Genomic DNA, 12,943 nt, shown 5'->3' on the forward strand with positions numbered 1-12,943 from the left:
ACAGTTTTGGGCCATTTTACAGCAGAAAAGGAAACAACGGCCTTATGACACCCTTCCCAACCGAATCAGTACATACATCCAAAGTAGAGGGGATGCAACGTCATACTGATAAATGGGCTGATACTTCCAAGTGATTTGTAAATTTAACTCGATTTGTAGAACGTGAGGTCCGCCAGTTATGGAAAACACCGTTTTTTCTCAGTACCCAAACATGTTTCTGCACCACTGTGCCATCATCTGTGGGTTTCCGTTTTATTTATTCTTTACACTTGGTGTGCATGAATTTTCCGATCATTTGTGTATTATTTACTACAGGTAGCTTGTCATGTTTTCATGTGGTAAGCCCTTTTATTCTCCGCATCACGGAGAGGTGTCGTGATGCACACGTAAATATAACACGTATTTTCCACAAATAAGGTAGTAAAACACTTTTCACTTCACCAAAGCACAAGTGATGCGGAAAATTCATGATCACCAAGTGTAAAGAATAAATAAAACGGAAACCCACTGATGATGACACAGTGGTGCTCAAACATGTTTGGGTACTGAGAAAAAACGGTGTTTTGCATAACTGGCGGACCTCACATCCTACAATTTTAACTGCAAACACGGTCAACACAAGGAGCTGCAAATCCAAATGATGAATATTTACTCGCCTTTTTAATCAGTGAAATAAAATAACACACCCTCTCAACCATGAAGTTTCATTTTGTTTTCCAACCCGTGCTGGCTGCTCTACTGTTTTTTTTTTCTGGCAGTGTCGATAGTAGTGCCGTATTCGATATACCTAAGGACGCCGCTGTCTAGCGGTAAGCCACCTGCTGAGTCTCTTCAATCGCCGGCCGGAGTGGCCGAGCGGTTCTAGTCTGGAACCGCGCGAACGCTACGGCCGCAGGTTCGAATCCTGCCTCGGGCATGGATGTGTGTGATGTCCTTAGGTTAGTTAGGTTTAAGTAGTTCTACGTTCTAGGGGACTGATGACCTCAGATGCTAAGTCCCATAGTGCTCAGAGCCATTTGAACCATTTTCTCTTCAATCATGTTTCGCATAGCGTACATGATTTTTTGTAACAACAGTCGATTAGATCGACCTTCACAAAATTTATCGCTGACTTAAGACGTTCAAATTTTGGCAGACCAGTTGTAAATAGAATTTTCTCAGCGTCATTGATTACTAAAAGTTGAACGAAGCGCTTAGAGGCATTGATTTGAGTTAGGTCCTAACGAAAACCTTTAGAAAATCACCTCTCAGAAAACTTCACATGAAATATCCGTTCTGACACAACACTGTTTCTTTAAACATTCACTCATAAGTAAATTGCTTGTCCTGTTTTTGAGCTGTTATTGTTTCCACAACGGAACATGGAATATTTTAAAAGAACTGTAATATCTGTCAAACCTCATTTTAAAAGACATTCTCGTTCTTCGCCTGGCCGTTCTCTTCTAACTGTGTAAACGAATTTTCACGTCTGAAGTCCTTCGCTAATATGCTATTGAAATTTAAGTAGTAAACTCAGTAACTGAATGTGCATTTCACTACCTGCGTACGCTAGTTCACTCAGTTCCGGAGGAATTGGATTCCAGCTGTCAATTTTTCGCAAGGAAAGTAACCCCTTTTTCCCTGCTTCACACAGGCAGATGCTGTTTCTGTCCCCGTATTTGTGCAGTCGACTGCCTGTTCAAAATGGTTCAAACGGCTCTGAGCACTATGGGACTTAACTTCTGAGGTCATCAGTTCCCTAGAACTTAGAATACTTAAAACTAACTAACCTAAGGACATCACACTCACCCATGCCCGAGGCAGGATTCGAACCTGCGACCGTAGCGGTACCGCGGTTCCAGACTGTAGCGCCTAGAACCGCTCGGCCACCGCGGCCGGCGGACTGCTTGTCTGCCTCCGTCACACCTAACAGCGCAATAGAATGAATTAGGTTGAAATCCATCATAGACTCACGCAGATTCTTTGTTCTCTTTTTCAGAGTAAAGACGATGGAAGCCAGAGCGAGTGTTACAGCGCCGGAAGAGGAGGTGATGTGTCAGACCGACAGGAACGACCCGCAGGAGGACGCGGCCCCACCCACACACGCAGGTGAGTGCGCGGCGCGGCTCTCCGCAACACAGCACCACTCTGCAGCAGCCACGTGCAACAGATCCCCTCTTCATAGAGCAGCACGATGAGTGAAAGGCAGTATAACACAGACAATGGTTATCTGACATCCTACATTAATGCTCACAACTCACTATGTTGATTCTTCCATAAGGATGGCAGCGTTCCTTTGATACGAGTCAGATCTAGATGTTCAGGATTTACCAGTCGACTAGCAGTATTTTGCTAGACCTTCCCGTTGGGCCACACACATCATACAAGTCTGTATCAATATCACCGTTCTGATACGACAGAATATGATTTAAATCTATGACGCTCACTCCAAAAGAAAGGCACACTATTTTTTTAAATCTGTCTTTTATTCTACATGTTTGAAAGTTGTACAGTGTGTAGATACATCCTTTAGGAACAATATCTTCATTTCTCCACATAATTTCCATCCCTCTCAACTGCCTTATGCCATCTTGTAACCAGCGCCTGTATACCCGCACGGTAAAATTATGGACCAACCTGTTGGAGCCACTGTTTGGCGGCGTGCACAAGGGAGTCATCATCTTCAAACCTTGTTCCACGAAGAGAGTCTTTCAGTTTCCCACAGAGATGATAGTCACATGGAGCCAGGTCAGGACTGTAAGGCGGGTGTTTCAGTGTTGTCCATCCGAGTTTTGTGATCGCTTCCATGGTTTTTTGAGTGACATGTGGCCGTGCATTGTCGTGCAACAGCTAAACATCCTGCTTTTGCCGATGTGGTCGAACACGACTCAGTCGAGCTTGAAGTTTCTTCAGTGTAGTCACATATGCATCAGAATTTATGGTGGTTCCACTTGCAACAGTCCTTCGGAATCAAAAAACACCGTAGCCATAACTTTACCGGCAGAAGGTGGGATTTTGAATTTTTTTTTTCTTGGGAGAGTTTGCATGATGCCACTCCATTGATTGCCTCTTCGTCTCTGGTGAAAAAGGATGGAGCCATGTTTCATCACCTGTTACAATTCTTCCAAGAAATTCATCTCCACCATTCTCGTACTGTTCCAAAAGTTCGCTGCATACCGTTTTTCTTGTGTCTTTGTGAGACACTGTCAACATCCTGGGAATCCACCTGGCACAAACACTTTCAGTTTCTGCAAACACTTCCTTCCCCTATCCCAACGTAGCGTGACAATTCGTTAACTCTCTGCACATTGTCTGGAGTGTGTGCTGTACGAGGCCTGTCGCTGCGAGGACAATCCTCAATATTGCCGTGCCCGCTTTCATCACGTAACCTGCTTGCCCACCGACTAACTGTACTACGATCGACAGCAGCATCTCCATACACCTTTTTCAACCTCTTGTGGATGTTTGCCACTGTCTCGTTTTCACAGCACAGGAATTCTATGACAGCACGTTGCACGAACGTCAAGTGTAGCAGCCATCTTGAAGACATGCTGTGTCGGTGCCACTCAGGGGAACAGGTTGAACTAAGTTTGAAAACAAGCGGGAAGGATGTGTCTACACACTGAAAAACTTCCACACATGCAGAATCAAAACTCTATTTTTACAAAAATAGTGTGCATTTCTTTTGAAGTGACCCTCGTAATTGTCCTCACAATACTGCTCCTGGCAATGGATCATTTGCCAGATCCTTGATGAAGCCTTGTAACTCCTACAGTGCTTAAATGCAAACAATAATTAACTCTATTTGTATCCGAGAGTAAATGGAAGCTCACTATATACTGTATATTTGTCTTGTGACACACAGCAACTGCAATGATATTTAAGACATTTCTCATTTATTGTTTCGTCTCAGCTGCACCTTTGTTATTAGATTACATGTTTCGATCACTGAGGATCGTCTTCAGATCTAAAACAAAAACTAAATATGTACCATCTAATATTAACAATAAGCGGAAAAGTAAAGAGTTGAACATAAACGTGGAATTTACCCAAGTAGCTGCATCAGCAACACGTCTTGTCTGCTCAGAAACACATTTGAGTACTGTGTTTTGCTACTGAGGTCAATATTTTAAACAGATATATGTTGGAGGTAGGGGAAGCGGTGGGACGAGGGGGAAGGGGAAGTGGAGCGAGGGTTATTGGGGGAGGGGGGGGGGAGGAATTAGGTTGGGGATGGTGGTGACGTCACGAGTTTAATAAGAGGAGTTGTCCTAAAATTATAGAACGCATAATTATGAAAAAATTCTGGTTAGAGTATTAGTAGTGCAAAACAATGAATATGTAAAATATAGACTGCAAAGATAGTAAAATTACACTACTGGCCATTAAAATTGCTACACCAAGAAGAAATGCAGATGATAAACGGGTATTCATTGGACAAATATATTATACTAGAACTGACATGTGATTACATTTTCACGCAATTTGGGTGCATAGATCCTGAGAAATCAGTTCCCAGAACAACAACTCTGGCCGTAATAACTGCCTTGATACGCCTGGGCGTTGAGTCAAACAGAGCTTGGATGGCGTGTACAGGTACAGCTGCCCATGCAGCTTCAACACGATACCACAGTTCATCACGAGTAGTGACTGGCATATTGTGATGGGCCAGTTGCTCGACCACCATTGACCAGACTTTTTCAATTGGTGAGAGATCTGGAAAATGTGCTGGCCAGGGCAGCATTCGAATGTTTTCTGTATCCAGAAAGGCATGTACAGGACCTGCAACATGCGGTCGTGCATTATCCTGCTGAAATGTAGGGTTTCGCAAGGATTGAATGAGGGGTAAAGCCACGGGTCGTAACACATCTGAAATGTAACATCCACTGTTCAAACTGACGTCAATGCGAACAAGAGGTGACCGAGACGTGTAACCAATGGCACCCCATACCATCACGCCAGGTGATACGCCAGTATGGCGATGACGAATACACGCTTCCAATGTGCGTTCACCGCGATGACGCCAAACACGGATGCGGCCATCATGATGCTGTAAACAGAACATGGATTCATCCGAAAAAATGACATTTTGCCATTCGTGCACCGAGGTTCGTCGTTGAGTACACCATCGCAGACGCTCCTGTCTGTGATGCAGCGTCAAGGGTAACCGCAGCCATGGTCTCCAAGCTGATAGTCCATGCTGCTGCAAACGTCGTCGAACTGTTCGTACAGATGGTTGTTGTCTTGCAAACGTCCCCATCTGTTAAGTCAGGGATCGAGACGAGGCTGCACGATCCGTTAGAGCCATGCGGATAAGATGCCTGTCATCTCGACTGCTAGGGTACGAGGCCGTTGGGATCCTGCACGGCGTTCCGTATTACCCTCCTGAACCCACAGATTCCATATTCTGCCAGCAGTCATTGGACCTCGACCAATGCGAGCAGCAATGTCGCGATACGATAAACCGCAATCATGATAGGCTACAATCCGACCCTTATCAAAGTCGGAAACGTGATGGTACGCATTTCTCCTCCTTACACCAGGCAACGCAGGTCAACTGCTGTTTGTGTATGAGAAATTGGTTGGAAACTTTCCTCATGTCAGCATGTTGCAGGTGTCGCCACCGGCGCCAACCTCGTGTGAATGCTCTGAAAAGCTAATCATTTGCATATCTTCTTCCTGTCGGTTAAATTTCGCGTCTGTAGCACGTCATCTTCGTGGTGTAGCAATTTTAATGGCCAGTAGTGTAAAAAATGGTCTGATGGGATTGGGAGTGACCAAAGAAGAGCGGGTTAGGGGCAGGGAGGCTGTGCGTTTAACAAGAGAAGGTCTTATACTAAGATTGCGAAAAGTCAGTTTGTAAAAAATCTTCCGTAAAAATACCAGAATATGTGTGTGAAACTGTAAAAGGAGATAAAATAGTATATTATAATAGTGGAATTAAAGGGAGAAAAGTGAATTAGTATCTTGAGACATTAAAAGTACAAAACTTTGAAAGTGTAAAACCGTAAGCTCTTACTCTGAAAATATTAAAAATAAAAAAAAGAAGCGATTAGGGGAAATCACGGCAAACCTAAATACGGATGACCAGATGCGTGTTTGAACCATCATCCTCCCGGATGCGAGTCCGGTGTGCTAATCACTGCGCCACTTCTCTCGGTCGGCCTACAACGATGGATGTATAAGTAGTGAAATACATAAAGGTTATAAAATTACAGACGTGAGAACCCTCAACTGCATGAGGTGTCATTATTAATATTTTTTAAAAGCATTGCGACTATAAAGCAGCAAAAAGCGTAAAATAATACATTATAAAAGGGAAATTTTATACACTTTTATTTTTTATACTTTCAGAGTAAGACTTTATGGCTTTATACTTACAAAGTTTCACACCCACGCCAATGAAAAATTTCTGGCTGTACCGGGAACCGAATCCGAGTCTTCCTCGTGGCAGCGAGTCACGCCGACCAGTCGTACGTAGGCGGACTATCAGTTTGTAGTGTAGAAATTGATACATTAGACATATTCCAGACGTGAACGCTCACCAGTAATAGTAAATGTAATCGAAATATTTCCTATATTTGTACATTCGGTACACACGCTGAGAGACGAGAGTGTGAAATACAACTTCACGAGCAGGAACTGAGGCAGCGATCGGACGAGTGAAGGAGTGCGTCGTGTTGCAGTGAAGTGGTGGCGCACGCGCCCGACGGTGGAGCCGCTAGTGTTGCTGTTCATGTTCTCCTACGTGGTGACGCACTCGGTGGTCAACGGGCTCTTCCTGGAGCGCGTGTGCGGCTCCAGCGACACTAGCGTGTGCACCAACGAGGACCGCGCCTACTCCAGCACGCTCACCACCTGGAAGACCATCATCGAAGCTATCGTGCCCGCCGCTGTGTCGCTTTTCATCGGCAGCTGGAGCGACAAGTTCGGACGTCGACCCATCTTCATCTGGTCCTTTGCTGGTATGTCAAGAGCAAATGTCTTCTATGAATCAACTACGTTTACCAAACTGAGCTTGCTTTAAAATTTACGATAGCGGTGCTCTGATACAAAAAGAGCGGTTTCCTTTAGTTGTAGAAATAGTCACGTTAAGAACTGTGTGCCTTTGATACTCTATATTAATGCCTGTAATAGCACCGACAGTTTCGACCCGTTCTTCATGATAGATGAAAATACAAAAATCTACATCACAGCTAAGTAAATTTAAACAGATTCAGAAAACGCACAGTGTTACTGACAAGGGGAGGCCACGACTTTTGGAACGCGGATTTACTGCAAACTTCGTACACTCGTAGTACTCCATGAGGACAGGAACATGTGTTAGCAGTAGCCCGTACTTCTCAAGCGTTATTAAGAAAATCGCAAGATAATTTCGATCGTCGAATATACACTCCTGGAAATGGAAAAAAGAACACATTGACACCGGTGTGTCAGACCCACCATACTTGCTCCGGACACTGCGAGAGGGCTGTACAAGCAATGATCACACGCACGGCACAGCGGACACACCAGGAACCGCGGTGTTGGCCGTCGAATGGCGCTAGCTGCGCGGCATTTGTGCACCGCCGCCGTCAGTGTCAGCCAGTTTTCCGTGGCATACGGAGCTCCATCGCAGTCTTTAACACTGGTAGCATGCCGCGACAGCGTGGACGTGAACCGTATGTGCAGTTGACGGACTTTGAGCGAGGGCGTATAGTGGGCATGCGGGAGGCCGGGTGGACGTACCGCCGAATTGCTCAACACGTGGGGCGTGAGGTCTCCACAGTACATCGATGTTGTCGCCAGTGGTCGGCGGAAGGTGCACGTGCCCGTCGACCTGGGACCGGACCGCAGCGACGCACGGATGCACGCCAAGACCGTAGGATCCTACGCAGTGCCGTAGGGGACCGCACCGCCACTTCCCAGCAAATTAGGGACACTGTTGCTCCTGGGGTATCGGCGAGGACCATTCGCAACCGTCTCCATGAAGCTGGGCTACGGTCCCGCACACCGTTAGGCCGTCTTCCGCTCACGCCCCAACATCGTGCAGCCCGCCTCCAGTGGTGTCGCGACAGGCGTGAATGGAGGGACGAATGGAGACGTGTCGTCTTCAGCGATGAGAGTCGCTTCTGCCTTGGTGCCAATGGTGGTCGTATGCGTGTTTGGCGCCGTGCAGGTGAGCGCCACAATCAGGACTGCATACAACCCAGGCACACAGGGCCAACACCCGGCATCATGGTGTGGGGAGCGATCTCCTACACTGGCCGTACACCACTGGTGATCGTCGAGGGGACACTGAATAGTGCACGGTACATCCAAACCGTCATCGAACCCATCGTTCTACCATTCCTAGACTGGCAAGGGAACTTGCTGTTCCAACAGGACAATGCACGTCCGCATGTATCCCATGCCACCCAACGTGCTCTAGAAGGTGTAGGTCAACTACCCTGGCCAGCAAGATCTCCGGATCTGTCCCCCATTGAGCATGTTTGGGACTGGATGAAGCGTCGTCTCACGCGGTCTGCACGTCCAGCACGAACGCTGGTCCAACTGAGGCGCCAGGTGGAAATGGCATGGCAAGCCGTTCCACAGGACTACATCCAGCATCTCTACGATCGTCTCCATGGGAGAATAGCAGCCTGCATTGCTGCGAAAGGTGGATATACACTGTACTAGTGCCGACATTGTGCATGCTCTGTTGCCTGTGTCTATGTGCCTGTGGTTCTGTCAGTGTGATCATGTGATGTATCTGACCCCAGGAATGTGTCAATAAAGTTTCCCCTTCCTGGGACAATGAATTCACGGTGTTCTTATTTCAATTTCCAGGAGTGTATATCTGTCCGTGGTCATTTGAACTACGAAGCGACTGCGGCCGACTGGTGTTGGTACGGTAGCTCAGCGTGTTCGGTCAGATCGTTAATTACCCTTTATAAGAAAAAAAACTGGGCGCCCGGATGAACGAAAAATTGCACGGGTGTCATCGGACGTCCGCCCTGAACAAATTCAACAAACAATATAGAACAAAATTAAAAAAAAAGAAAGTGTTTGCCGTTTAAGCCGCTGGATCGCTGGATCGAGTTCCGTTCGTCAGTTTTGTTTTTAATTTTCAACACAGTCATTTTCTTTACTGTTTATATTACAATTGATATAATGGGAAAAATACGTGTAATCGGATGAACTTTTATTAAATTTACAGTGTTATTTGTCAGTCTACTAATTTTTATTATCACAAATATTGTAATATTCATAACTATCGACTAGTAAACGACCAAACGCATAAAGTGATACTGAAAATGTATGCTTGCCCGTGATTTGAGAAATCCCTTATACCTGGAAGAAGCCCGAAACGACTTGTTACCTCCAAGTTTTGACCGGCACAGACGGCTTTCGAAATACGTACAATTAATCGTCGCTTTCGACATTGCGAGTACAAGTTGCAGGATGGTATTTTTCGTAAAAAACATAGAAAACATCAAGTTAAACGGCACCAGCTGCATTGAATAAATGCTATGTTTCCGCATACGCAAGGTCTTTTGACGTTTTCCGTGGAAAAACAAACTTCGTTAAGATTTTCAAAAACCTCTCTTTCAGACGATAGTTTGGAAGCAAACCATGCATAACGCAGTATTTCTTTAAAAATCGGCTCTGATAATTGGTTATGCAGTATCGAGTGTATTTTAATGGCGGCTTCCGAGAAGCAATTTCTCGTTCTCTTTCGATTAAATACGAACAGTTTTGAAGACACGGACAAGCATACATTTTCATTATCACTTTATGCGCTTGGTCGTTTACTAGTCGATACTTATGATTCTTACATTATTTGTGGTAATAAAAATTAGTAGACTGACAAGTAACATTGTAAATTTAATAAAAGTTCATCCGATTACACGTATTTTTCCCATTATATCAACTGTAATATAAATAGGAAAGAAAATGAGTGTGTTGAAAATAAAAAAAACTGACGAACGGAACTCGATCCAGCGATCCAGTGGCTTGAACGCCAAACAATTTAAAACAAAAAATTGTTCTGCATTGTTCGCCGAATTTGCTCATGGCGGACGTCCGATGACACCCGTGCAGTTTGTTCCTCCATCCGCTCGCCCAGATTTTTATTATAAAGGGTAGCTGACGCTCTTTTTTTTGTAATTTCATTTTTTTCGTTTCAATTGTTCGTGGCGGACGTCACATGACGCCCGTTGAAGTTCGTTACTGATCCATTCTCTCAGTTTTTTTATTACAGAGGGCAGCCGAACACGCTGAGCTACCGTGCCGGCACCACTCGGCCGCAGCCACTTCATGGTTAAAATGGCCACGCACAGATATAGACGGTGATCAAAAAGTCAGTATAAATTTGAAAACTTAATAAACCACGGAATAATGTAGATAGAGAGGTAAAAATTGACACATATGCTTGTAATGACATGGGGTTTTATTAGAACAAAAAAAAAAAAAACAAAGTTCACTAATGTCCGACAGATGGCGCTGGACAGCAAAACTGCTACCGTGACGGGTGAGAGGTACGCCGATATGTTACAGAATCGCATCATCTCCAGCCTGGCTGATAAACACCTGCTGGGACGTACGATGTTTATGCAGGATGGCACTCCACCCCATATTGCTAGACGCGTGAAAGATCTCTTGCGCGCGTCGTTTGGTGATGATCGTGTGCTCAGCCGCCACTTTCGTCATGCTTCGCCTCTCAGGTCCCCAGACCTCAGTCCGTACGATTATTGGCTTTGGGGTTACCTGAAGTCGCAAGTGTATCGTGATCGACCGACATCTCTAGGGATGCTGAAAGACAACATCCGACGCCAATGCCTGACCATAACTCCGGACATGCTTTACAGTGCTGTTCACAACATTATTCCTCGACTACAGCTATTGGTGACGAATGATGGTGGACATATTGAGCATTTCCTGTAAAGAACATCATCTTTGCTTTGTCATACTTTGTTATGCTAATAATTGCTATTCTGATCAGATGAAGCGCCATCTGTCGGACATTTTTTGAACTTTGTATTTTTTTAGTTCTAATAAAACCCCATGTCATTTCAAGTATGTGTGTCAATTTGTACCTCTCTATCTACATTATTCCGTGATTTATTGAGTTTTCAAATTTATACTGATTCTTTGATCACCCGGTATATTCGACGACCGAAATTATCTTGCGATTTTCTCAATAACGCTTGAGAAGTACGCGCTACTGCTTACACATTTTGATGTCCTCATGGAGTACTACGAGTGTACGAAGTTTGCGGTAAATCCGCGTTCCTAACGTCCTGTCCTCCCCTTGTGAGTATTCGAGCGTAAACGACCTCCACAAAATAACTATCGACATCAAGTAGTCCAACGCTGTGTTACAACTGGCTTGTGCCGGAACACTGTGCTCTTCTGTTGCTGGTTATGTCAACGTCGTCCCTCATTCCAGGCAACGCCATTGCGTACGGCGTGTTCTCCGGGCTGTCTGCGATTCCAGACCTAGCGCCGGAGTGGTTGTTGATGCCTTCAGTAGCGGCCACCTTCAGCGGCGGCATGATGAACCTCATGGCTGTGGCCAACGTCTACATCGCCGACGTCAGCCCTGCGGGGCAGAAGGAGCTGAGGTAGGCGCTCACAGCTTAATGCACTTATTACAGATCAGGGTGCCAACGAAGCACGTGATATTGCAGTTTTAATGGTAGATGTCAGTCGCAGTGTACTGAAGAAGAATATTCAGTTGTAACAGTAATATTACATAGCAAATACACCGATAAGCCAATACAATACGCCCGCTCCCACCGCATGGCTGGATGCTGCCTGGTGATGTTGCGGGTAAGTAGGAGTAGGAGTATCTAAGCGGAGCAGACGCGGACAGGTGAACACTCCAACGAAGACATGCGCTGCATATTGGGAGATCCATGGAGATAAGCGACTTTTGCGAAGGGCAGATTATTTTTACGCAGAGCCTGAGGACGAAAATCTCGAAAACTGCGAAGCTGGTCAAATACGAGGGCATTTCGAAAAGTAAAGATAACAATGGCTTGCAGTCCTTAAATAGAACATTTATTTAGAAAACGTCAGTTACATCTTATTAACTGTATTATTTGTTATTTTTCGACATAATCACCCCCATTATCCAAACATTTGTCAAGTTGGTGCACAAGCTTTTGTATCCCACAGTCATAGGTTGCAGCCTGTTGTCGAAACCACATATCAACTTCATCTTTGATCTCTTCATCGTCGTGGAATGATTTTCCCCCAAGATGTGACTTCAGGTAACTGAAGACATGGAAGTCGGTGGGCGCAAGGTCCGGGCTGTATGGCGGATGGTCCAATACGTCCCATTTGAATTGTTTGAGTAGTGCTTTGGTTACGAGAGCTGTGTGAGGCCGAGCTTTGTCATGAAGCAAGAGGACTCCACGCATGCCCCTGCGTTTGATTTGAATTGTCCTTCGAAGACGTTTCAAAGTCTGGCAACATGCAGCAGCATTAATTGTCGTTCCAGGAGGCATAAATTCCAACAGAAGAATGCCTTGTCTGTCCCCAAAAACAGAAGCCATGATTTTCTTCGCTAAAATCGACGTTTTGCATTACTTGGCTTTTGGTGAATTCGAATGGTGCCATTGCATTGATTGTTGCTTGTATTCAAGTGTATGGTGATAAACCTACGTCTCGTCACCTGTCACAATGTGATCAAGGAACTCATCACCTGCTTCAGCACAGCGTGTGAGGAAGTCGAATGCAAAGCCCATCCTTTTCTTTTTGTGTTCTTCCGTTAACAGTTTTGGAACCCAGCGCGCACACAATTTCCTGTACCATAACTTGACAGTCACAACATCATAAAGAGTTGTCATTGACACGTTCGGTATGATCTGATGCAATTCTTTCAATGTGAGATGTCTATTCACACGAATTGCTTCCTCCGGGCATCAAAGATCACAGATGGCTCAAATGGCTCTGAGCACTATGGGACTCAACTTCTGAGGTCATTAGTCCCCTAGAA

The 12,943-nt window shown here is 45.2% G+C and overlaps 1 protein-coding gene across 1 annotated transcript in view; it reads left to right on the top strand.

The window, feature by feature from the left end:
* LOC126250910 (proton-coupled folate transporter-like) overlaps positions 1-12,943 on the top strand; it is a 69,200-nt gene that overhangs the window by 25,870 nt on the left and 30,387 nt on the right. The window contains exons 2-4 of the mRNA XM_049951597.1: positions 1,979-2,088; positions 6,666-6,944; positions 11,390-11,564. Coding sequence (XP_049807554.1) covers positions 1,979-2,088; positions 6,666-6,944; positions 11,390-11,564 — 564 coding nt within the window. The remainder of the gene's footprint in view (positions 1-1,978; positions 2,089-6,665; positions 6,945-11,389; positions 11,565-12,943) is intronic.

This window comes from Schistocerca nitens, chromosome 1 (assembly GCF_023898315.1).
Source record: "Schistocerca nitens isolate TAMUIC-IGC-003100 chromosome 1, iqSchNite1.1, whole genome shotgun sequence".
Lineage (NCBI taxonomy): Eukaryota > Metazoa > Arthropoda > Insecta > Orthoptera > Acrididae > Schistocerca > Schistocerca nitens.